At 46.9% G+C, this 26203-nt stretch overlaps 1 protein-coding gene across 50 annotated transcripts in view; it reads right to left on the reverse strand.

The window, feature by feature from the left end:
- Positions 1-596: 596 nt before the first annotated feature.
- Positions 597-26203, reverse strand: part of RBFOX1 (RNA binding fox-1 homolog 1) — a 1595659-nt gene continuing 1570052 nt past the window's right edge. For 21 of the 50 annotated variants that reach the window (XR_016225945.1, XM_070063963.2, XM_089321246.1 and 18 more), the window contains 3 exons: positions 18365-18417; positions 4798-4873; positions 597-4457 (listed from right to left, as the gene is read on the reverse strand). Coding sequence is in view for 45 of the 50 variants with exons in the window: in XM_070063963.2 (XP_069920064.1) it covers positions 4310-4457; positions 4798-4873; positions 18365-18417 (277 nt within the window). In the remaining 5 variants the exon portion in view is untranslated. The remainder of the gene's footprint in view (positions 4458-4797; positions 4874-18364; positions 18418-26203) is intronic. The other 29 variants (XR_016225946.1, XR_016225948.1, XM_070063949.2 and 26 more) reach the window with 3 other exon arrangements.

Consider the following 26203-nt stretch of genomic DNA (forward strand, 5'->3'; position numbering starts at 1 on the left):
AGTGCCAGAATCCGAATGTCCATCCGGGATGTTTGCTTCCACACCCCATAGTTTAATCTTTGCACATTATACAGACTTGATAGGACAGCCAAGACAATCGAGTGAGATAAATTAAGATGTTCATATGTAACTAAAATGCAGTGTAGAGCTGAACCCTGGTGGGATTCTTAAATGATTAAATAAGGGACACGAGCCAGAGAAGGATTCTTGGCTCCTAGGAGACATGCTCAGTAACTGCAAACTCTTAACACTTAGAATTTTATCTTTCCCATTCAGGACCCCTAGAAAATCATTAACCCAAACGTACGTTTCACTTGACACAGTTTGTTTTTGTTTGACACCAGTTAATGACATTCCCATGCTGGGGAAGAGCCAAGCTGAGTTTCTTTCGTAAACATCCTTGCTTAGTTTTTGATAACTGGTGTGCCTGCAGGTGGCAACTGGTCTACCGGTGGCCAAGACAGTGTTCAACTCATGCGGGCGGCATCCACCTTAGGGCCCCAGGTGGGCTCAAGGTCAGTCACATGCGTGGATGTGGTACCTACCCTCCAAGGAAACCCACAGAAGCAAAAGGACTCAGGACACCAACTCACAAGTACCTTTTCAGACTAAGCTTTTATTTTTTTGATATTACAAACCAGTTTTCTTTATTCACAAACCACTGTAAGTGATATAAACACTAATTTCTAAAGACAGATATACACAGTTTCTGGGTTTGCAGATTGCGTGATGTGTGTGTTAAGAAGTCACTATATGCCACACATGATAGTAATCTTTTTCCATAATTCATAATAGCAATAGTTATTTAGATAAATGAAAACATTCCAAATAAATACTGTTTAAAAAAATCCAAAATGTTTGTTTACATCTCTGACATACATGTTAAGATGACTTGTTGGCATCTTGGCAGAGTGCCTGGACAAAAAGATTCCGCAACATGAGTTGGCACCCACTTGTCTAAGTGATGTTTATTAAAACTACATACAGTCAAGGGGGAAAGTACAGTTCATTGGCGAAAATCAAAACTGCAAATGAATTTTACTTGAACTAACACAGTAAGAATTCTATGTTTGTGATTCCAAGCACAATGCAACTTCTGGATTCTGAAATCTGAGGCCCTGCGGAGAAACCTACTTCTCCTCACTGGCCCCCTGTTCCTACTCTCTCTCTCCCCTCCAGTGCAGGGTGCCCTAGCATTTCAATAGCTTTAAGAACATCAACCAGGCACCCGTGGTGGTCATCACGTTATTCTCCAGGCGGGGGAAAGAGAATTGCCCCTTTGGCCCTCCCCTTACCCACCTAAGAAAGTCTGCTGAAAGGAACACCTGATATTCTCTTGGCTGCTCTAAGCCATTTCCCCCCCCTTTCTCTCTTTGCAAGAGAACTAGAGTCTGTCTTAGACATCAAAGCTACAGAAACTTGGTTTTCAAATCTTGTGAAACTTTATTGATGGTTTAATATCCAACTGATCTTACGGCATGCACATAGGATGACAAGAGAAAGCTGGATCACAAACACTTTTTTTTTTTTTTTGAGTTTTGTTTGGTTTTGTTTGAAAGCAGAGCTGTTACAGCGGATTGGCAGGTTCACAGCGGTGAGTGGGTAACTAAGGTGCGTGCCATAGCCCTGCACTGTGCACGTGAGGACGTCACTATGGCAGCAAAACTACTCAGGGACAGCTTGCGGCTGTATTGTATTGAAATACAAAAACAGGAAGACCCGTGACAGATACCCCAACTCAGGTTAACTTGTAAACAGGACAGCATGGAAAGACAAACTGCAATTTTTCGGCCGTGTCACTCTGGCCCTGGACCCGAGGGGGCGGGGGTGGAGGACTTTGTTCTTTGGGAGCACAGAGGCTGGAGCTTTTTTTTTTTTTTTTTTTTTTTTTTTTTTTTTTTTTTTTTTTTTTGCTTCCTTCTGACAAGTGTCCTGGGCCTCGGAGATGGACTACAGAGCCAGGTTTGAGAGCAGTCCTAGGGCGTGGGGGAGAGGGGGGAGGGCAGGCTCTCACGGACTGAAAAATTGCAGAGTGCTCACACAACATGGTCGTGTTTCAAAAAGTACCAAGCTGATGAAAATACCATGATTATCTCTACTCAATGATTGCAATACTTGTAAAATGCTTCTATAAATCCGAATATGATTATCATGTAATTCCATAAAAATTATACGTCTGTCTCTAACAGTTCTACTTGGCTAGAACGAAAGCTTCATAGACTGGATCTAGAACTGAACAACTCCACTGCACAGATGTAAGTTTTATACATTTTTTTTAAACTGGTACAAAGAATTTAAGTTTTTATTACTTTCTTTTTTTGGAAAAAAAGAAAAAAATAGAAACAGTGCTTTTTATCACCTTTTTATTAATGTTATTTTTTCCCTCCCATAATATAAAAGTCAGCAATGATATCAATAATTTATTATACTGGAAGAAATATAAAAAGAATACTTGTTGATGGTCTAACTAGTAGTTGTTGCCTAAATAACTAGCGGCTGGTTAAGAAGCTGAATACTGCCGGGTGGAATGGTTTAGAGGGTGGGTTTGTACAGCTTCGTTCAACTCAGACGCACCAGTGGTACTAGGAGCACCCCCTAAACAACACAACCTTTGGCTTGAACTGGCAATGAGTAACTTAGAACCATTGATAAGTGATCGTTGGTGCAGTGGGTCGTTTAGATTCATCAGTTACTATATATATATATTTTTTTTTTACTTTCAGTCAAACCCCAGTCCCCTAAGCCCCTCCCAGCCTCCCCTTTCACAAAATAAAATAAGCAGATGCAGAAAAAAAAATGACTACTGTAGTCACTTACAATCTTCCCAAACAGCTGATAACCCCGGTAGCTTCATAGTCAGCATATATAATTCATTTACATCATATAGCACTCTGGATATGGCCATTAACCAGTTTCTATTCATATCTATCATCTCTCTAGTGCAACCACAAGAACTCCTACAGCCAGCGACCAAACTACGGAACCTTCAGAAATGAAAGACCCACAATATTAAAATACACAGAACAAAATATCTGAGGTATAAGATAAAAAATGTAATTTTTTTCCTCTTTTTATCTTTATTTTTTTTAGAGTTGCTAAAATGATGCACTACTGCATGTATTGCAATACTCAGGCCTCGGAAAGCTTCCTTTCTCCCAACATTGGAAGGTTTTTATGGTTTTGTCATTTAGTATGGAGCAAAACGGTTGTATCCCCCTCGGTATATACTAGCCTGCAATGAAGAAAGAACGAGACCCACATCATCAGCATGGCTCCTAGTCTTGGCATCAGTCAAGGGTGCAAAAGCATTCTGAAACAAAGCAATTTGAGGGGTGTGTTTTTTACATTTTCCTTTTGCAACACGTGCATCATCAAAAAAGACTAATGTGAAAAATAGACACTCAAAACCAACCGCAATGGAGGCACCCCCTACCCGTCCCCGGCCACTCCTGGAGAACTAAGGCTAGGGCCAGTCCTGACCGCCCCTAAAAGCTCCTGACAAAGAGAAGCCCTGTCCAGCCAAGTTCAGTCAACCTGTCCCGGGAGCGAAAAGGAGGACTCTGCTATACACACAGGACAGCGGGCAGAGTTGCACTGTGTCATTTTGTTTCTTGGATGAACACTATGGTCCCTTAGGGAAAGCTGCATCTACTTTGGGGGTGGAATTTCAACAATCTATCGAAGATAGTCATTCAACTCTCCTTTCCAACGCATTCCTCAGGTGGACGAGGTGTTAGCGAAGAGTTGTTGAAAGCAAAATCATGATGGAAATTTAAATCTACTTCTTGACTCGGCTCAGCAGTCTGTATGGAGCCTGATCCTGAGAGGGGAGGCGTACAGATGAATTGCTGGACGAAATTAAGCTTGTGCAAAAATACGTTTCCAAAACATGGTTGGATTTCTAGGATTAAGTTCCAGTGAATTGTCTGGCCATGGCTTTAAATGGCTAGGAGGTGGCACTTAGCTATTTCCTTTTGTCTAAAAGTACTGGCAATTCAAACGAATGCCTATGGGGATTTGTTTTTACGTTAAGGACTGCTAGTCTTGATCCAAGCAGAAAACTGCATGCCAAAGCTTTGTAATGATTGCATACGCTCTCACGTGATGGGCACGTCTTACTGTACTCAAGAGTTTTAGTGCATAGAAGTTTGAACAAGTACAGGCAAATTCAACCCACCCTGACCTCCCATGTTTTCCCCTCCCCAAAGAAAACCCAGACCCCCTCCCCCAGCCCCGAGAAAACAAGACAACCCAGCTGATGCCTTCTACTGTCTTAGGTACTAGGCACACACACAAAGTGTGCCCCTGTCTATTTTCTTTCCTGGGCGACTATGACTTTAAACATGAATTGTAATAGGGGAGGAGAGGCAGGCAGATGCTCAGCTGCCTGACAGCAGAGGCCTGGAAGTGTGCAGCTTAGCTCCTCTGAAGTCTGTGCTGGGGCTGGAGCCTTGGGGCTATGTGAATGAGCAGCGAGGGAGGGAAAAAAAAGAAAAAAAAAGTTCTGCATTGACACTGCATTCTGTTAGTGATGGATTTAATTATCAAAATGACTAATTATTCCATTAAGGTAAGTGCTCCACTAGGTGAGACTTGCAAAATTAGAAATATAATAACTTACATGCACTACATTGCCAAGAAATTAAGACATTTATCAAGTTTACTGGGAGGATTAATGTGGCATTTTAGCTGCTGTTAGCACAAGAGACAAATTCAATTAAGGGAAAGTGAGAGGACGTCAACCCAAACTGAGGTCCCAGCTGGGGGGTGGGGGAGGGAGGAGGACTCGGTACTCACCATGGCACCAACGCCGTAGGTGGGGGCTGGAGCAAGTGTGTGGTGGTAGGGGTCGGCAGCATAAACTCGTCCGTAACTGAAAGGAAAGTGGAGGTGGAGATTGACCCATGACACGCAGTTACAACGTGATGATAACCCGCACAAAGCAGAAAATACCAAGACAGTGTGGAGGGGCCTATGCCCTACACGTTGTGGAATATTAAAACACTTTACTCCCCCAAGTAACGCGGGCAAAGGCCATCCGTGTAGATGGCCGTCTACTGTCCATATACCAGGGCTGGCTGTACAGACAGGCTAACTACACATACGCAAAAGCAACACCCCCCCCCCCACCATCATACTGTTTGCACAATGCACATGTAGCCACTTTGGGGACTGAGAGGGGGTGGAAGAAGCCCAGCACCCCCAAGAAGCTGTGCCAGTATTCAAGAGCTGCTTTCTCTCCTGACTTAGCCATGCCCAATCAAGCAAGGAGGGACAGAGGAGAGACAGCAAAGTGAACCTGTCTACACAGTTAGTCCTCAACATCTAGAGTGCGGAACAGCAGATACATCCGAATAGAACCCCTCCGGCAGGGCTCAGGAACCCCAGTCCCACTCTATTCAACAGTCTTTTCATTCTGTTCCCACAGGCCATCTGTCTTGCCCACCTAGGACCAGGTGCTAGAAAGGGAGGCGTCTGAAACAAGGTAGGGTAGTGACCTTTTCCTCGTCTTTCAGTCTTTTCTCTCTATCTCATCTCTCTCTCTCAAGCGACGACTTCTAGTACAGACTTTGGAATAAATGGGGAGGGGTGGAAAGCAGGTGATCGAACGCTTACGTGTCTGGAACTGGACATGTCCATCACCACAGGGGTTAGGCTACTTGCCCAAGATCAGCCAGACCGAATCAGAGTGGATCCCTCCATCTCTCAGGGCGACAGTGTCACGTGGTACCCTTACTCTAAGGAGTGTCGTTTTGGTACCAGTCACAGCTATGATGCAGCCTTAGGCCCGATGACCTGGGAGCCAAGCTTGCAATGGAGATTGTTGCACAAGGGGTTCACTGAAGGGTGCTTTCAGGAGGGAGCGAGAGAGGTGGGCAGGCAAGAGACAGAACAGAAGCCAGGCTGCGGCCTGCACTGGAGCACAGCCTGCACCTGATCCCATGAGTTGTGCAGCTGGAAGCACGTGGTGGGGGCTTCTGAACGCCATGTAAGGGAAGGCAGGAGCTGGGGGCGGTCCTGAGGGCGGGAGCGTTCATCACGGAGAGAAGGTGGCTCCCTCTGGCCGACCACAATTTCGTGGAGAAGTGAGCAGCCGCCTTCCACTCTGAACCAACACAGAGAGGCTAGGGAGCAAGCACACGAGCCCCTGACGGACCGCTGGGGTTTCCAGCAGACTGGGGTGCTTTTAAGGACGAAGGCACCAGCTAGGAAAAACGGTTCACTCTGGCCACTTTAAGTTTGCCTCTCATCCCTGCAGGTCCCATGAGCATGCACTTGATCCCTCTTTTTCTCTATAATTTCTGCCTATTTCCTCTGCCATATTTTTCTGTCTTACTGTGTTGACAGATCCTGGGGGAGCGTCTAGAAGGGTGAGTGAAGAGAGCAAAGGACTGCCTAATGCTAAGAAGCCCAGAGATGGCGGGAACACACACATCCTGCCCAGCGCCCACTGGGAACAGCCTCTCCCTGCCTCCCCTTGCCTGTTGCAAAGGGCTCTGACTCTGAGAAGCAATGGTGTGAAGCAATGCTGCTGAGGTGGCTCTCAGCGACACCAACAGGCAGCTCTGCCTCGCGTTCCACTCCTCGCAGACCCCTCCCATCCTTAAGCCCATCAGAAATGGCTCTTGCTCAAAGATAGATCTTCCCCTTCTGGGGAGAGAGAGACGGGAGGCCGAGAGAGAGGGGCCGTGGTTAAGATGAGAAGGATGAAGCTTGGGAAGAAGCCACAGCTGAGACCCGGTATTGTACCATGCAATCGGAAGCAGCCGCGGATCGAGGCCCATGGAGTGGTAGAAACCCCCAACATCGATCTGCACTTCGGGAGAAAATCAAGTCTGGCGCTGGTCTGGAGAGAACCCCGCGAATGGGATTATTCCTAACGTGCTTCCGTCCAGCAAAGCTGCTTTACGTGGACAGACAGGGTCTACGGTGCAACGGGAAACTGAAAACCCTGGGGAATTTCAGAAGGGCTGGGACCCCGTGTTCCTGCACAGGACTGTGCACATGCAAAGTCAGGATAACTTTGTAAATTGGGAGAATCATGGCATCTGTGGCAGAAGAATTTTCCTCTTTTCGGGGGCCAGCCTATGGGTATCCTAAAGGCACTGACGGAAAATGTGGCTCCCAGATTTTCCTGTTGCATCCTTTTATTTTTTTTTTATGTTCAACACATTTTTTTTTTTTTTGAGAGGCAGAATGGACAGTGAGAGAGAGAGAGACAGAGAGAAAGGTCTTCCTTTGTCGTTGGTTCACCCTCCAATGGCCGCCGCGGCCGGCACACCGCGCTGATCTGAAGCCAGGAGCCAGGTGCTTCTTCTGGTCTCCCATGGGGTGCAGGGCCCAAGCACTTGGGCCATCCTCCACTGCACTCCCTGGCCACAGCAGAGAGCTGGCCTGGAAGAGGGGCAACCGGGACAGAATCCGGCGCCCTGACCGGGACTAGAACCCGGTGTGCCGGCGCCGCAAGGCGGAGGATTAGCCTAGTGAGCCACAGCGCCGGCTCCTGTTGTCATCCTTTTAATGGCGAATGCTCATCCGGCTGTAATTCTGGGCCTGGTTTCAGCCTCTCTGGAAAACCCAAGGTACCAATCGGGCAGGACTGTCTTCCGAGAAAATGCAGCAGCACTGAACTCCTGTTCTCACGGTGACCTCCACCTTCAGAATCCGATGGTTTTATTATGATTAATAAATTTCATTTCCACCGAGGAAAAGGGACCATGTCAGCTCAAACTGAAAGCAAGGAAGCTTCTTTTCAAATGCTAATTTCCAAACACGCCCTTGTGTGACACTACACTTTGGACACAAGGTTATTAGGGAAGATGTGGACTTGAGCACAAGCATGCCAGGCACGTCCGCAACCCGCCGTCCTCGGAGTGGGCTCGGCACAGCTCAAAGGAAGAGCGGCGATTCCCAGGGATGCCATCTTAGGAGCACCATGTTCAGACCTGACCTGGGGGAGGGGTCTCCCTCCCCACCCCAGCCCCAGCCAAGGTGCTCACCCGCTCCCCTCATCCATTCCATCAGCGGCTTCCGAAGACATCTGCACTACGTCCACTGTACGCCGTGTGTCTTCATACCACCCTGCTGCCAACCACTAGTACTGCAGCAGAACCAACTCCAGAGCAGTCTGAAACGTTGCCATCCTGACACAACATTCGTCCCTTAAAGCAACCGCCCTTGACATTTAATAGATCCAAGAGGTGTGATGATAACCTCTTTGTCCATCCGCCCATCAAGCCATCATCAAGTCAAATACAAATACCCGGGAATTCATCACCCCCTTGCTGAAACCCTTACGTGAGTTCCCACGGATCTGGAATAACAGCCAAACAGGGATGCTGTCTCTGCCCCTCTTGGAGTCTTGACCTTCTTCTCTTCTGTTCCTGGCTTCCTGTGCTCCCGGCACACTGGCCTCCTTAACAGTCCTCACACGCAACCCAGTCCATGCTCATCTTACGGCCTTGGCACCTGCTCCTCCTTGACCCACACGGCTCCTCTTCCTTTCTGTCTCCTATCCAATGTCACTTGCCCAGAGGGATGCGTCCGTCTCTGACCTGGCACCCTCAGCCCCAACTCACGACTACGAGTCTAACAACGGTAGCTACTTTGCACTTGATGAATGACCTATACCCCCTCTGCTCTACTTGGTCCTCATCTTCATCCCTAGTGTCTAAGCAGGACACCTGCCAATAGCACAGGTGCAGCAGGGTTGGACCAATAGCACTGTGTGAATTAACGGGCAAGAGAGAGGAGACTGGGGGGAGGGGGATCGAGGAACCGAAACCCACAGTAATGAGCCTCTCAAACATGGTCTCATATATGCTTTCTGAACATTCTAGGCTCTGTTGGCAAGTTCATCACAGCTTGCAACCAGCAGAAGAACCCAGCTTTTGTAACTTTAGCAACCAGTCAAAACTGGGAGCAAGCTGGGGCCCTGGGCACAGCCATGGATGTGGACGAGAGGATTCCAGTTCTGCTGCTGCAGTGGTGTTGGTCTTCCTGGGCCACTTCTTCCTCATTTATAAAATGGTACTGTTCTGTCTGAGCTCTGCCCAGTTCATGGATAAAGCGCATGAGAAGAAGCCGGACACATCTTCAGATATAGGAAATTATGATACAGGCTTCTGATGGAATTTCACAAAGCAGTCTCGCTCCTGCCCAGACTGGTGAGGCAACTGAAGAATTCTTTCCTAATATCATCACATGTACCTCCAGCAATCCAATTACAGATGCTTTTGGAGTCGAGATGCAGCTAATTTATGAGTTACAGATGTAGCTTAAATTGCTATACTTGAACTTAAGGTTATGTTGGAATAAAATGAATAATTATGTTGCCTGTTGAATGGGAAATATGAACCAGTGTTTTGTAGAGTGCTTTGTCAATTCTACTGAGAAATGTAAATATTACTTATTATTAACATCTTTTAAATCCAGTTGAAACAAGCTGCATGCTAACGAAACACAATACGCGTATGCTGAACCCACATCAGTGTTTGAACAGCAAATGCGATTTTCTTACAGGGGCACAGTAAGTACTCCTATTAATTTCCCTCTCTGTATTTCAATTAAGCTCTTTAATGTCCCCGGGACTTCGTGTTATTCTTAAGGCATCACCTCCGTCTGCCTCCTGCCCCAGAGGTGGCCGCGGGAATCCCTTGGGTAGAAATGAAGAGAATTTGCTCGCTCCTCGGGTGAGGTTTGCAAGACCTCACAGCCATTGTGGACAGCACGTTAAACTGCCGCCTGCAATGCTGGGCATCCCCTGTGGGCGCTGGATCAAGCTCCAGCTGCCCCACTTCCAATCCAGCTCCTTGCTAATGCTCCGGGGAAAGCAGATGATGAGGGCCCAAGTCTCCCATACCCATGCCAAGAGCAGGGAGGAAGCGCCTGGCTCAAGGCTTTGGTCTGGCTCAGCCCTGGTCAGTGAAGCCATCTGGGTAGTGAATCAGCAGATGGAAGGTCTGTCTCTGCTTCTAACTCTGCCTTTCACACACATAAATACGTCTTAAAAAAAAGGGGGGGGGCAAGTAAAGCACCCGTTTACCATGCCGGGGGCGGGGGCAGGGTGGGGTCTAACAGTCTACCTGGAGATCCACAGTTGGCTAGGGTGTATTCTCTTTCCATAATCAGCCAAGGTCTAGGATTTAACCAGGCCCCCTGGATGGTACTGGTGTATCGGGTACTGGACTGTGTGTTGTACCCGGTGATAAGGGAAACCTCAGAAACTAACCTGTATCTAGCAGGAAGAAATCCCCACCCTCTCCAGAGATGACTATTTCAAACGAAAACCACATGACGTTTTAAAGGAAATCCTCTGATTTGCCTTGTTGCTGGTGTAATTCACTGATGAATTCCTGCTTCCCTCCTACCCCAAGAGGAAAGACATCTGGGACACACACGCCAAGGCAGATGTTGAGCAACATTCTCTTCGTTCAGCCGTTCGCAGTGGGCAAGATGGGAGCCACAGCCAAGACCCAGGAAGCGGAAAGGGAAGAGGGCACGTGAACTTCTGAGACCATCTGCTTTCCTGGAGCCACTGGAGTACGCCCTGCCCTGGTCCAAATACGAATCAACCTGTTCTCAAGCCCACAGAGCTAGCCGCATCTGTGCTTTCCAGCTCATCATGAAGTAAAAACCTCAAGATCCTCCTCAAGGAGACGGAAGCCCTCTGACAGATCTTGGCAATTTTGCACCTGCAGAATCCAACGTGTTCCTCTGGCTTGCAGGGTTTCTGTGAACTCAGACTGGTGACAAAAGCCCTCACCTCGAAGACAAGGAAGCCCAGTCCAGGGCAGGGGATTCCACAGAAGGCCTTGCAGATTCCTGTCTTGGAACTCTTCGCTATGTTTCTTAGCTCCATATAAATACCAAATTCTACAGTTTAAATTCCCTAAAACTCTACAAGTTCCAGGCTTTAAGGTCTACAATAATGCAGTGTGCCCCAACTTGAGATGATAAAAAGAAAACAGCCCAAGTTTTGGACAAGTCTTCAGGAACCATTCGTGCAAGGGTGGTGAGTTAATGTTTGGAACAGACTCTCTGTGGTGGACATGCTTTGAAACCATGATGCTAATCCAGCTACAGTTTCATCCATGATGGGGATGAAACTGTGCTTGTACTCCTTCTGACACCTTCAGTATCCTGCACAGAAGCAAGATTGAACACAAACTAAGGATTCCTCAGGGATGGAGTTCCTAGAACCAAAATCTGCCGCTGCTACTTCCTTGCCAAGTAATTGTTCAAAGTTCTTCTCCTCCCCGGGCCCCGTCCTCCGTCCACCTATGCACGCATGGAGACAAGAGTGGGGCATTCTGACTGCACAAGGCTGGAGCGAGCGTGAGATGAGAGTTACTGGGAGTTAGTGAGCGAGCAAGTGTTAGTGACTGAGAGTGAGAGGACTGAGCGGTTTCCTACCCGCTCCGCCACGTCTACAGTTCAGGCTCTGGAGTGAGTTTTTCTAATCTACTCCTGAAACCGGTGGGCAGCCAGGAGTGCTGTGTGCTGGCTTGTCCCCTGCCCCAAGCACACAGATGAAAAGTTCGGAGAAGCTACAAGCAGCGTGAGAAAGAAGTCGGTGCTGGGCTCTGAAGCCCCCAACATGTCCTCCTCTGGTAGGCACACACACACACACACACACACACACACACACTGCTCTGGCCTTTCCTTTCCACCCTAAGTCGGAGCACACACCAGTGTCTGTATTATCTGCTGCAATATTTTCATTCCTTAGTGTACCCCTCAGCTCCGAGAACAGTTCTTGAGGGCACACAAACTCTTCCAGGATTCACTGGAGTAAAAGCAGCAAAACTGCATATCTGGAACTGGACGACCCAACAGATAGGGAGCAAGGGCCACAAAGCCAGCCTCTTAGGCCATTTTAAATTTTACAGAAGCTACATTTTAAAAAGTGAAAATTTTATCTTGAGTCCAATGTATCCCAACTGTTAGCACTTCACTGTGTAATTCACATCCCATCACTAAGGAACATTTTACATTTTTTGCTGCTGTTTCGGAATGCATGTGTCATTTACATGTGTAACTCAGCCCAAGGTGGGCTTGAGTGTGCCATGTAGTTAGGGGTCGTTAGAATGGAAAATCTTACCACATGTTCTCCTTCCCACTGAAATAGATCCTAATCGATTAAGGATGCCTCTGTTGGAACTATCTGGGGGGATGTGTTAGGATCCATGGACTCCGGCTCCCTGTGTAGAGTTAGCAATCAGAATCTCGGGGCCAGGGGGTCGGGAAGGCAGGGCACACAAGAGCCCATGCAGGGACTTGCTCACATCCCTCTAAATCTGCAAAACACTGTTCTTTTAGTTTTGCACTGATAGAAGGAGCCCACAAGGGCACCGGTTTGAGTCTGGCTAATCCACTTCTGATCCAGCTCTCTGCTATGGCTTGGGAAAGCAGAAGATGGCCCAAGTCCTTGGGCCCCTGCACCCACGTGGGAGACCCAGAAGAAGCTCCTGGCTTCGGATTGGCGCAGCTCTGGCCATTGTATAGCCATTTGGGGAGTGAACCAGCGGATAGAAGACCTCTGTCTCTACCTCTGTCAAATAAATAAATCTTAAAGTTCATGGAAAAATACATAAAGTGAAAATGTGCATGGGTTTCCACATCTGTTTGCAACAACATACAAACTTAGCTTTTAATTCATATTTCCTTGAACTTCTGGGAAGTACCTTACTACCGATCTTTGTTGTTGAGGCTAATTCAGAGATATCTGGGTATCTCTAATTTTCACAAGAAAAATCAGGGGTATTTTATTTCTATAAGGTACTGTGACTACAGGGAGATGCCTCAAGCTGTGCTTTGTGCACAGACAGCTCTCCATAAATGTGCTCCTTTGCCTCTGTGCGCCCCTCGTGCCCGGTACTGCCCCTATTATAATCCACACCACACTTTATTGGAAACGGACCAATTAAGCACAAATCCATTTGCCGCATGACAACTTTGTTGAATAATCAAATCACCCACATGTGCAGAAGACAATTAGATGAAACGTGCTGCAGGAACAATGAGAGGAATGGCCAATTTGGAAACTTCCCCTAAATAGGATCCGAAGTTCCGCAAATATGTGTGTGCATGCACACACACTGAGAGGTGGGGCTAAAAGGCTGGAAGGGGTGTGTGAGGCACCTCGTGCCCCAGGTTTGCCAAACATTACCTCTCACAATTGCTTAATAAACTCTGAGGTGACCTCTCCCCAAAGGGTCAGTTCCCGAAGTTTTTGCACCTGCATTCACTTGGCCAAGCCTATCTCAGACTCTCACCTCCGGGCCTCAGGACTGTACTGCACACCCACTGGAAATGGGGAGGGGGTCCTACAGGGGCTGCTTAAGCCCCCAGCACGGGTCTTCACTTGGGATTTTGGCCTTGATGCTACAATCCCAGCCTTCACCTGCACCGTGTACATACGTTTTCTCTTACTCCCTCCAGCAGGGGCCAGCGGGGAGATCTCCACCTTCAACTCAGTATCAGAAGTGACCGGTTCAAGCCCTGTGTACGGTGCACACTAAGCTAGACCACACCTTGTTTGTCTAAACCTCAGACTCCCCGAGTGTGCAACACACTCCTGGATCTGGCCTCTGCTCCCGTCACCGCTCCATCTCCACAGTGAGGCCAGTGCCCAGCGTGCAGAAGCACTCAACATAGAGCTGCTGCCGACACAGACACACCAACCTGCAGAAACTCCCAGCAGGACAGGTCTAGAGAAGCAGCCAATGACCCTGCCTTCCCTCAACAACTGAGCAACAACGCCACTCAGGTTTCCAGGAGCCAAGACAGCTTTGCTAAAGCAAGGACAATTCCACCTAGAGGCAGAAAGTCCTTGTTCCAAGGTCAAGGTAAGGAAGCACCCAGGAGCCAGTGTGACCGAGTGCAAAGAGTTTTGGCACTGATGGACCCCATGAGTTACCAAGGCTCTCTGGGCATAAGTGTGTTTTTATCTTTTTTTTTTTTTTTATGACAGGCAGAGTGGACAGTGAGAGAGAGAGACAGAGAAAGGTCTTCCTTTGCCGTTGGTTCACCCTCCAATGGCCGCCGCGGCCGGCACGCTGCGGCAGGCGCACCGTGCTGATCCGAAGGCAGGAGCCAGGTGCTTCTCCTGGTCTCCCATGGGGTGCAGGGCCCAAGCACTTGAGCCATCCTCCACTGCACTCCCGGGCCACAGCAGAGGGCTGGCCTGGAAGAGGGGCAACCGGGACAGAATCTGGCACCCTGACCGGGACTAGAACCCGGTGTGCCGGCGCCGCAAGGCGGAGGATTAGCCTAGTGAGCCACGGCTCTGGCTGTGTTTTTATCTTTTAATCTCCAACAAGGGGATGATGATAACCCCCATCTCACATAGCTGAGTGGTAAGTTTTATTTGCATGCACACACACACATACACAGCACTTTCTCAACCAGCTCGCACATAGAATTTGCTCAATAAATGACAGCAACTAAAATTATACCCTGGAAAACCCAGCAAACCTTATACAAGGAAGAATAACTGCAGAGAAACAGGGCTGGCTTTTCACAGTGACTGCTTGGAAATAATCGAGACAGCCAGAGAGCAGGAGAGAGGGAGTGGTCACTTAACCCAGAGGGACCCTTGGAGATTTCTAATCCAACCACACATCCCACTCAAAAACACAGCTCAGAGACGACCACTGCTCAGTAGCCACACAGCAATAGCGGGGTCGAGCTGTTGTCACCCCTCTCTGGACAGCTAAAAGCACCTCCCCCCCCTTGCAACTGATGCCCTCTCTTCTGTGTTTGCCATAGTGGGGTCTGGGCTCCACCAAGCAGCCTAATGGAGCATTTCACAAATAAGTCAGATCACAGCCCGCCTTCCAGAGCTTTCCTCTTGCACTTCAAATCCCAAATGCTCTGCACGGTCTCCAAGCTCTAACGTCTCTGCCCTCTGGCTGTGTCTCTGAAATCTCTCTCAAAAACTCTCCTTCACAGATGTACTCAGCCCACACTGGAAATCGGACACCTCTCAACCACAGGCCCTTTGTACTTGCCGCACACTCAGCCAGAAGTACTTGCAATTCCACAATTATATATATGGCTCACTCTGTTCCGGGCCCCTGTTCAAAGTCCTCTCTTCACAGAAGCCCTCTACAACCAGTGACTCTAAAGTAGATTGCACCTCTCTGTCCCCTGCCCTGCTTTTTGGTTCATTCTTCTAATAAATCACACAGATACATTACACGCTTATCCATCATACATGGTTTGGGGGTAATGGAAGGTTTCTCCTAGCTCATGGAACGCGATGACCTCAGAGCTTAGCACAGTTTCTGACACAGGACAATCACTCGATAGACGCAGACTGGGTGAAATGACCTTTTAGTCCCCCACCAGGCCCACCTACTGCTGCCTTACTGGACCATCCTGGAAGAGTTCCAGTGGATCCCAGGGGCAAGCAAACCTCCAGTCTAAGAAGGGAAAATCCTCCCCCCACTTCAGCCATCTCCTGCAGACCCCAACTCATCAAACACTCTAGGTGCTGGCAAGACAGAAGCTTCTCAGTGCCCAAGGTAGATGCCCCCCAGGTGCCGTTCTGCTGCTGCGAAAATGCAGTCTCCAGGGACTCCCCAAGTGAGTCCCTGCTCTTTAGGAGCTGCCCGAACAAAACACAACCAGATGAAGAATGTCATCGCTGGAGGCCGGCGCCGCAGCTCAATAGGCTACTCCTCCGCCTAGCGGTGCTGGCACACTGGGTTCTAGTCCCGGTCAGGGCGCCGGATTCTGTCCCGGTTGCCCCTCTTCCAGGCCAGCTCTCTGCTGTGGCCAGGGAGTGCAGTGGAGGATGGCCCAAGTGCTTGGGCCCTGCACCCCATGGGAGTGCGATGAGCCATTGGATCAGTGCGGTGAGCCAGCCGCGGCGGCCATTGGAGGGTGAACCAACGGCAAAAGGAAAACCTTTGTTTCTGCCTCTCTCTCTGTCTACTCTGCCTGTCAAAAAAAAAAAAAAAAAAAAAAGTCATTTCTGGAGCCTCTAAGAAGATACGCTTACTGGTGAGTACACTCCTACAGACCACAGATGCCAGCATGGGGCGTGTGTTCCATGTGACTGGCAAAAGCACACCAGGCATTTCTGACATCATCTACAACAAGATAAAAACGCTCACGTTCCCTGGGGGGCACTGTGGCTGCCACGGTGGAATGACTGCCATCTCGTCATCCCCACCTGCAGCCATGAATAAAACTGTGGCCAGCAAGGTAACAAGAACACAGCGTCCTAAGAATTTCAGCTATAAAATCCAGCAAGCCCCACACACTGAGATCTTAAGCATCTTGTTCTCTTTCTTGCTCCACTTAAAAGGAGAGGACTCGCCTTGTGTCAACCCCTGATAACCAGCAGCTCCCAGGACTCACTAAAGCCACCCTACTGGAAGCTTGGGACTGGACACTCACAGCTCAGGCCATCTGCTGTTTAGAATGAGGGCACCCTGGGTGGTTCTGTGTGTCCATGGCCCATGCTGACCCCACAGTTCTGATTTTCCATTTTCACTCAAGGAGGAGGGTAGACTGGCTGCCAAGATAACATGACACTAGGCGATATGCCGCCTCCTTTGTCACACTTGATTCAAAACACAGGCTTCAGATGGAATCTTAGCAAGCATAACGCATATTATTAATATGGCCATCAAAGGAACAGGTATCTCTCTCCCAATGTCAAATGTGATCAATAGCAATTCATTAAGGATTAATGAGCAGCCACGCCACATTAGCTAAAGGGGGTGTAAGCACATGCCACACTCGCAAGGACCTCTGCTGTCTGCCACTCCTCTTGGGAACATGTGTGTGCAGCCCCTGCTGAGATGGCAGGGGCTACTAGGTGGCACAGCCGAGTCCACGCCTACCATCTATGCTGCGACATTCCCGCATCTGATCTGTGATGTCACAATGTGACCTAAGACACCCAGGGACATGCACAGGGTTCAGGGGGAAGGCAGAGCTGGGGAGTAGCAGTGCATCCACAAATGGCACCTACTAACCAACATTCCTCCCCATTCCTGCTCCCTCCCAACCAGTCTCCCCTTCAAGCTTTCAGGCGCCATTGCCTTAAAGCTCTCTCTGAAGATGCCAAACAACTCTCCTACCCCAACATCATTCCCCCACCACTTCCAAAGGTGTAGCACACATTTGATTTTCTACCACGAGGCATTAGTGCAGGGTTAAGGGTGTCACTGCACCTCACAGGGAGCAGCAGACACACAGAGCTTTCCTAGAAAGTGTGCCGCTTCTTTCCAATACAAGCATGCATGCCTCTTAAACTCACAGGGTAAGACCTTAAATCACCATTAAAAATGCCGAGACCCACCAGGTAAATGGAACTGGTGCAGATTTTTCAGGGTGAGCACAATTCTAGCTGCTTTCCCTTCCATTCACTCTCACCAGAGACTCTCAACTGGGAGCAAAGCCTTAGCACATCGCCTGCCTGCACTGCTCTGTTGACAGATGCGACCAGTGACAGCTGGGTATGTGCTTTTTCAGCTCATGGGACGCTCAGCTACGTATAGATTCTCCCTCGCTGGCTAAAAGCAAGACCCTGGCAAGATTCCCTAGCAGTAGTTTTGGGTCATAAAAACAAACAAAATGATGGCAGCGGGGGTGAAATCTGGTTAGTTAAGGCACTCACCTATCTTGGCATTTAATCGAGTAATCCCATGCTAATCAAAGTCCAAATTTAACTGTTCTCTGAACCACACCAAAGCAAACAGACAGGCATTATTGTGATGGACACATCATGCAACTGTGCAATTTCCATTGGCAAATGTGCTGTTTTTTTTTTTTTTATTTTAAAGACTGTTTCTGTAAGTTTCTACTACTCATGATATGTTTTAAAAGAAAGGAAATAGAGGATCTTTGCTAATACCGGTAGACTGAAGATCCCCTTAAGACAAAGATAATTGCATTTGATTCCCCTAATGCCCCTAGCTTTATAGACTCAGTCTTTCAGTGCCTACCATATTCCATAAAGATTCCAAATAATTCACACATCAATCTCTGTGAACCCAGACAGAATTCATATCACGTGTCTATGCCCTTCCTATCCCCTACTGAGTATTTTTCACCAGAAGAGTGCTGATTATACCAGGAGATTTTGCTGTGAAACCATTCAACATAGCCTTATTTTTCTGGACCACGTATTACTAAAATTAGAAATAAAACATCACAATTAGCCAAATGCCTCGCGTCCTTTTTACACAGCAGAGCTCAAAGGCTTCTGCTATACTCCAAAGATACACTGTTTTTTATTTTCAAACTAAACTTTCTAATGTGACCAACTGCAGCATGTGAAGAAGAAAAAAAAAAGGATACTGAGATTTGGATGGATGCATCAAGAAGTAGCAACGTTTGTTACCTGCAGAGGTGTTACAAGAAATTTCATCTGCTGCAACGAAGACGAACTGATTTCTGGAAGAGAAGATAAGATTCACAATACTGCTCGCTTAGGGGGACATGTGCTCTCTGCCGACTGGCTCGAGGTGTACGGATGAGGGGAAGGGAGGGGTAGGTGCTGCATCGGAATGGATGTTGCAAGGAATGTGCTGATGTGCCTGCGACTCTGAGAGTTTAGAAAGATCATGAAACAGGCATGCGGGGACCTCTGACACGGAATCATGGGGATGTCCGAGTATGGGCCATGTACAAGCTGTTGCACAGGGATATTAATACTGTGTGTTACCAGGACGTCATGCCAGGATGCTTCCAAGGCCAGAGCAGTTCAAACTGCACTTACGCAGATTTCTATGCTAACAGGAGATTGCTTTTTTAAAAAAAAAAAAAAAACATTGCATTTTTCGGGGAAAAAGAGTATACTAAAGCTAGCTAAGAAAATAATAAAATTTCAGACCTTATCAAAGTTTGTAAAAATATTTTAAGGGAAACAAGAAATGCTGTCACTTCAGAAGAGAATATTATATGGTGTCATGTTATGGATAATAATTTCCTCAACAAACTGGGCTTTCTATCTAGAGGAGGAAAGAGAATGCATCAGCTGAAATAAACCCTATCCTGCCAAATGATTTTTAACAATCTCAAATTAAAAAGCAAAAATGAAAATGCCGTTTTGATTTAGTAAATCCAAAAAGATGACAAAACTCTCTTAAGTTGTTTGAAACTATAGCTTCTCCACAATGGAATGTCTCCTAATTCACAGCTACTTCTGATTTCTCTAGAAAACACAATGTCTGTGCCAGGCAGATTAGAAAACCAGCCCAATGAGACTGGCTAGGTTCTTCAATGCCTCAAAAGCAGCAACAGAGAAGCTGGGTTCTCGTTTGTTCTATTTCACTATGCATATGGATCAGCAAGTACCAAGCTACATGCATTTTTAGGGGGTCTTCATGTGACTGGTTTTGTTCAAATCTTCACTGCTTCACAAAGCATTTAGTGATTGAACATTTCTTTAAAATATTTTAAGAAAGCTTCAGGGTTGTAAGAGGTATACTGGACTATAAACAGAGCTACCATTTGAACACTCCCTAGAATTTAACTTTCAGTTGCAAATTCCAGTTATAGCTATTCCAATAAAATTGAAACCAAATTTTACATGTTTGGAGAAAGTCTTTATTTTAACTGTTTTTATTCCAATAACAAAAGTCACAATTAAGTTCATTTATTGCCTCCCTTAAAACAATAAAATTATTAATTTCATTGGATTTTTCGCTATCTTTTTAACATGGATTTTTTTTTTTGAACTCCCTGAATATCTGGCTTCCAATTCCCTAGGCTTAAGGCGCAAATTAACATCCTTGAAAACGAAGGAGATATTTTGTTTAAACTCTTTCTGACCGATCCTTGATCTCCACAAGGGGTAAAGACACAGGCACCCCTCCTTACAGGTATGATATTCTTAGGGGGCACTCAAGAAGCCCTCCCAAGGACCTGTGCAGAGTGCCCAGGAGAGCACTGCTCTCACCAACAAAGGTGGCCTGGGTGTCCCAGGGGCGGGCCCTTAGGAACAGGCTCTCACAAACTGATGAGTTAGGTGCCCATGTTTCTGACACTATGAACTGAGAGTTACCCATTTCCATTCCCTTTACCCCTCCATCTATTGCTTCTCATTTCTCCCCTTTCCTCCCTCTCTCCCTTCTTCCCTTCCTTTCCCCTTTGATGGTCACCTACGTATTCTGATTCCGACCTCCCCTACCCATCTTTGGGATCCTGAGCAAGTTTCTGAACAAAAGGGATTCCTTTCCTTTGATAACTCATCCTGTTGGAAACACTTAGATGACTTCTGACTACGAAACCAAGTCTAGCTCTAAGCTAAAGGAGTCAGCAATAATGATGTTTAAAAGAATGCCTCATGGACTCCACAGCAGTGCCAAAAAGAGCTTCAGTGTGTGTTTTTTCTTTTTTTTTTAATTGCTAATGGATACATCAGTCCTGCACTATTTTTTTTTTTTTTGGACAGGCAGAGTTAGACAGTGAGAGAGAGAGAGAGAGAGAGAAAGGTCTTCCTTCCGTTGGTTCACTCCCCAAATGACCGCCACTATTTTTAGATCCATACGATTTCATTGCATCCTAGGAATGTCACTGAGAAGCATCACAAAAGTGTCTTAATTCCACAAGAAAAATCTTGTGATCATCCCCCTCTCTCAACTGTGCCTGACTATAACTGTGATCAATAGGAAAGGTTTACCACAGTAAAGATGGGGAGGGGTGTCCCACGTGTTCAGCCAACAAAAGAACTCTTCTTGGACCGTTAGTAGGGGCAGGTTTCTTATTGTCTGTTTCCGCTGTATAAAGCTATTTTTATTGATATTTGGTTCTCTCACTTTGAACTTTAAGACCAATGACATACTCAGATGGCCCATCCCTGGCTCACCATCACTTATCCTCTCTGTGAAAACCACTTATCCAAATGACCAGGGAGAGAGATGATTAAAGATTGATGACACAGCTGAGAACTGTGCGATCTACAAACAAGTGAGGGCACATTAAATACCCAGAGCAATGCACTCTGGATGGTGGGGTCACGTCTCAGGTTGGTACCAGGTGCTGCTTCCTTATGCTACCCTAGCCTGCTCTTCACTCAATACAGGATTTAAGCTTCAAAATGCTGCTGATTTTCAGTATACTGGTTTGTTTCTCAGTTGTAGATGATAAAGAAAGCCTAAGTGGCTCTCAGTCTTGGCTCCATATTAAAATGGCAGTGGGCCAGGATACACACAAGACCAACTGCATGGGAAACTCTGTGAGTGGGTCTCAGACATAAGTAGTCTCTTGGGACATCTGGGTGATTCTGACGTGAAGTTCAAGGACTCCTTGTGTACTTGAGTGGCTCTGACCTTGGGTGTCCCTTGCAGAGGTTAAGAGCACCCTAAGGGTGAGACATAACTAGCGTGGGCTCTCTGGTTTGGTTGATGAAGACATCATTTTCAAAAGGCTCCACTGCTGACTGTAATGTGGCCCCAGCTGAGAAGCTGTAGGTATGGGACCAACACCAGAGTAGCGAGGTAGCCGAGTTTCCAAAGCACTTGCACCGCTTGCCTTTTTCTCAACTCCACTTGGCCACCATGCTGCCTTCCAGGACACCCTAACTCCGGAGGCTGTGGAGAATGCAACCTCAGAAGTCTCACAGACTCTCCAGGAAGGGTAACTTCCAGTTTCTAGATGTCTTCTAGGAAAATCTACTTCAAACCTCACTCCTAAAGAGAAGTTCAACTATAAAGGCAATTGTGTCTCAATCTGCATGTTTCTTTTATTTTATCATTTCCTATGAATTCATTCAAGAAATTGTTTTGCTTGGGCCTTTCCATTTTCCTGAGTCTATATCTAACTCTATTGGTGCTACTTCCTTCATCAAAATGCCTTCCTACTTTCTGCACCTCCTAATCTAGGATTTTTCCAACTTCCGTCAAGAATAATGGTAGGGGCTGGCGCCGTGGCTCACTAGGCTAATCCTCCGCCTTGCGGCGCCAGCACACCGGGTTCTAGTCCCGGTCGGGGTGCCGGATTCTGTCCCGGTTGCCCTTCTTCCAGGCCAGCTCTCTGCTGTGGCCAGGGAGTGCAGTGGAGGATGGCCCAAGTCCTTGGGCCCTGCACCCCACGGGAGACCAGGAGAAGCACCTGGCTCCTGCCATTGGATCAGCACGGTGTGCTGGCCGCAGTGCGGCAGCCGAGGCGGCCATTGGAGGATGAACCAACGGCAAAGGAAGACCTTTCTCTCTGTCTCCCTGTCTACTCTATCAAAAAAAAAAAAAAATAATAATGGTGGGTCAAGTGTTAGGCCTAGCAGTTGAGGTGTCTGTTAAGATACCAATGCCCCATATCACAGCACTTGGGGTTTATTCCTGGCTCCAGGTCCTACCCCCAGCTTCTGGCCAATGCATAGCCCGGGAGACAGCAGGGACGGCTCACATCATAGGATTCCCCCCCACCAACATGGGAAACCTGGGTTGACTTCCTGGCTCCTGACTTTGCCCCTGGCTAGGGTCATTGCAGGCATCTGGAGGGTGAACCACCAGATCAGCGTTCTCTCCCCATCTCCAATAACCTTTTACTGGTATTTAAAGAATTACCTAGGATTGTTAAATATACAGGTTCCTGAGTTTCAACGCTGACCGTCCCCCAGTTGGAATTTCTGGGAGAGGCCTAATAATAATAATTATAATTAGGCCTAATAATAATTACATTTAATAAGAACCCTTGCCTGGCTATTGACCTGCTCAAGGGGGACACCATTCTCATTGGCTTAGGAAGCAGTGCCCCCATGAAGCACTCAAGACTGTAGCTCCTTCTTACCCTGGAGAAGACCGCAAGTTCAACTCCACCCTCATTTCATTTCAAAACCCACCTTTCCCAGGAAAACAAACTGACAGCAAGGCTTTGTGGGAGAAAGGAGGATTACTAACTTAAGAAAAAAATGATTGGGGCCAGCGCTGTGAAACAGCTGGTAAAGCCACTGCCTGCGGTGCCAGCATCCCATGTAGGCGCCGGTTTGAGTCCTGGCTGTTCCACTTCCAATCCAGCTCTCTGCTATGGCCTGGGAAAGCAGTGGAAGATGGCCCAAGTGCTTGGGCCCCTGCACCCGCGTGGGAGACCTGGAAGAAGCTCCTGGCTCTGGATTGGCCCAGCTCCAGCTGTTGCAGCCATCTGGGGAGTGAGCCAGTGGATGGAATACCTACCTACCCCTCCCTCCCTCCCTCTCCCCTTCCTTCCCTCTCTCCCTCTTACTCTCTCTGTCTCTTCTGCCTCTCTTTTCTTTGTGTAACTATTTCAAATAAATAAATCTTTTAAAAGTGATTAAATTATAAATGGCTGAGTACGGGGAGCAAGGCTATGTTTGTCTTGGTTCCCGGGACTGTTGGCTCCGCAGACCACTACCTAACATTGACGGAGCAGACATCTATGACAGGAAGTTGCTAAGCATACCCTGTGCACTCACTCAGCTAATTGTCATCTGAACTCCTCTTACCATGCCCATTTTCACAGATGAGGACAGAGAAACATAGAAAGATTAGATGTGATGCTTCAAAAGCTTCATGGAAAATGGAATTTACAGTTCACTTTGCTGAAAAAAAAAAAAAAAGGAAATCCATGCACAGCTCTCGCATCATAAACATCTTCCAGGAATGTGAGGGCCCCTCATGTAACAGCAGCAAGATGTCAAGTGCCGGGAGTGAAACTGGAACACAGCTGGCGTGGCTCCCGATCCCAAGTCTCAGTTACTCAGAGGTGCTTCTCGGGGCACTCATGGGAATGCATTTGATCAGCAGTGGTGTGTTAGTCTCTGTGGACGAACTCCTGACGGTCCTCTCCCTTTCAGTTCCCCCAAGACAAAGCAGTACAGTAATGGGTGCCTACTTGTGACTGATGCCATTTAGGGGTGAAAGATTCATGAACGCATTCTCTTTAACAACAAGTAGAGATAATGGGACGACCTAGGCCAGCCCTTTCTTTATTCATATGGCACCAAATGCCCTTGCATTTTAAGATGGTTTTTATAAACCAACGATTGAGTCTCTGGATCTGACCCTGCTGGTGGGACATTTATATTAGTCCTGTGGATTGCCATACAGCCCACTCTTTTTCTTGGGCTAAATCTCATCTCTCTGTTATTTTCTTTCTTCTAAAAATCACCCATGGCTGAATTCTCAGAGTCCCATTAAGATAGTAGCCATGAGGATTCCTGGAAGGGATGTGAGAAGCTAGATGTTCAGAGTGAACTTCCTGAGTAGGCAGGTGGGAGGCCAGACAGTAAGACCTTCTCCATCAAATATACTGGTGTTAAGTCGGACTGTCAAAGATTCTGGTTACCTCTCATTATCTGGCCTCTTATTTCTGTTATATTGTTGCAGTTACACAAAACCTGGGATTCATATCACCCATAGCAAGATTATTCTTGTGTTGAAATCCTGAATTCATTTTGCATCTCACACACACACCGATGTGCATTGAACACTCTCGCAGCTTGTCTATTAGAAAATCCATGTGACCGAGAAGCTGATCTGCTCTGACAAGTGGCAGCCACCTACAGGTTCTGAAGCATCCGCTGGCTATAAGGCCAGGGTTTGCTATGTTGATGGTCCACCTTAGATTTTTCTTCACTCAAAAAAATCCAGCTAGGATTTTCAAAAGTAGAATATCATTGACTGGCACCAGTGCCCCATCGTTAAGTCAGAGCCTTTGAGAAGAGCTCCCATGCACAGGTGTGCCTGAGAACCCCTCCAGTGATGCTAACTCATCAGCCAGCACCGAGAACTCTTTATCTCACTCTGTGGATGCTTCTGTGAACACGTGTGTTCTGCCTCTGCAGGAAACGTAACTGTGTCTTCTGGGTTTACAGTGAACGGCACCAGTGTTGATTTCAACATTGTATAATTATTAATGTGATCACTGATGGTTATAATACATCCCAATAGTTCCACTTGTGCTACTTAATGTATTACTTGTAATTAATAATTACGGGTATAGCTACCAAGGTCTTATGTTTTATATGTGTAAAATTAAGGTGGAAAATCCATAATAATTAGGTTATTTTTGTTGTTCATCTTAAAATGTTGCTGGAAGGTCATACGGAATCCAGCCATGAGTGTTTCCTGAACACTAAGCAGAACACACAGAAATAAGGTGCTCCTATTAGAATTCTTCCGGCTGGCTTTACCAAATAGCTCACTCATGTTGCTCATTCAACCTTCATGTGGTTCTTGATGGCCTTATGACATGGCAGGCACCAAATTAAGCCTAAGGGATACTATACTGCGCTTACAGCCTGTAGATCACAGTGGAATGTCTCTACGGGTTGCCTGTCTGGGAATTTATCGTCTCTTTTACATTTCTATTTTAACACCTAGAAAGGGAGTTTACTTGCACACAATCAGGATTTTACCTCCCTCCTCATACTCAGGGCTAAAATTCTATCTTCTATCCCTGTTTCTATCCCACATACTTCAAGAGACTGTGGCAGAGTGCAGAATGACAAGGGGTATCAACAGACCAACAAGCAAGCAAATACACAAACAGGTTGACTCGAGAAATTACTGAAAGAATTGATGATGACTTTTTTTAAAGGGGAACACATGAAAATACACTTAAAAACATTTGATTTAGAAAGAATTCCTGTACCTACAGGGCATGCATTAGAAGACTGACGTGGAAAAAGGACTGTGAACCCACCCTCCATTGGAATATTCTTCCAAGCAACTCAAGCTTTGGAAATTGAAATCCAAGTGCACCACTGTTATGGGGAGACCTTGGGGGCACTTTTTTATTTAGTTCCATAATATCCTCCTCTGCTCCAATTATACTTCTTTTCTGGGCTCGGCTGGCACAGAACTGAATGAGTCTGAAATCCATGCCTTGTCATTCAAAGCCGAGTTCCACAAGAAAACTTATACCACCTTTCTAGGCCTTGGTTTCCTCATTTGGAAAATGGGGGTAGGTACAGGACATGCCCATCCTGGATTTTTTGTACATATGTACTGAAAAAATGAACATAAAGTCACTTTACTGGGGGAGGAAACTGAAATTTATTTATTTATTTTTTTTTGGCTGTGTAGATCCATGAATGACACAAACTCCTGTCTTTCCACCCAAAGAAGAGGGCAAGCAACTAGTTTCACAAGAATTTATAGTAGTCGTGGTTTGGGACTAGCCTTACATAAGGATTCCCCCTACAGAGCTGGTGAATCCCTGTGGCCTGAGTTGGTCCACGGGGAGAAGGAAGAGGATGAGCGAGAAGGCTGCCATAGGG

The sequence above is a fragment of the Oryctolagus cuniculus genome, chromosome 19 (assembly GCF_051225735.1).
Source record: "Oryctolagus cuniculus isolate XC-2025 breed Fujian yellow rabbit chromosome 19, ASM5122573v1, whole genome shotgun sequence".
NCBI classification, from domain to species: domain Eukaryota; kingdom Metazoa; phylum Chordata; class Mammalia; order Lagomorpha; family Leporidae; genus Oryctolagus; species Oryctolagus cuniculus.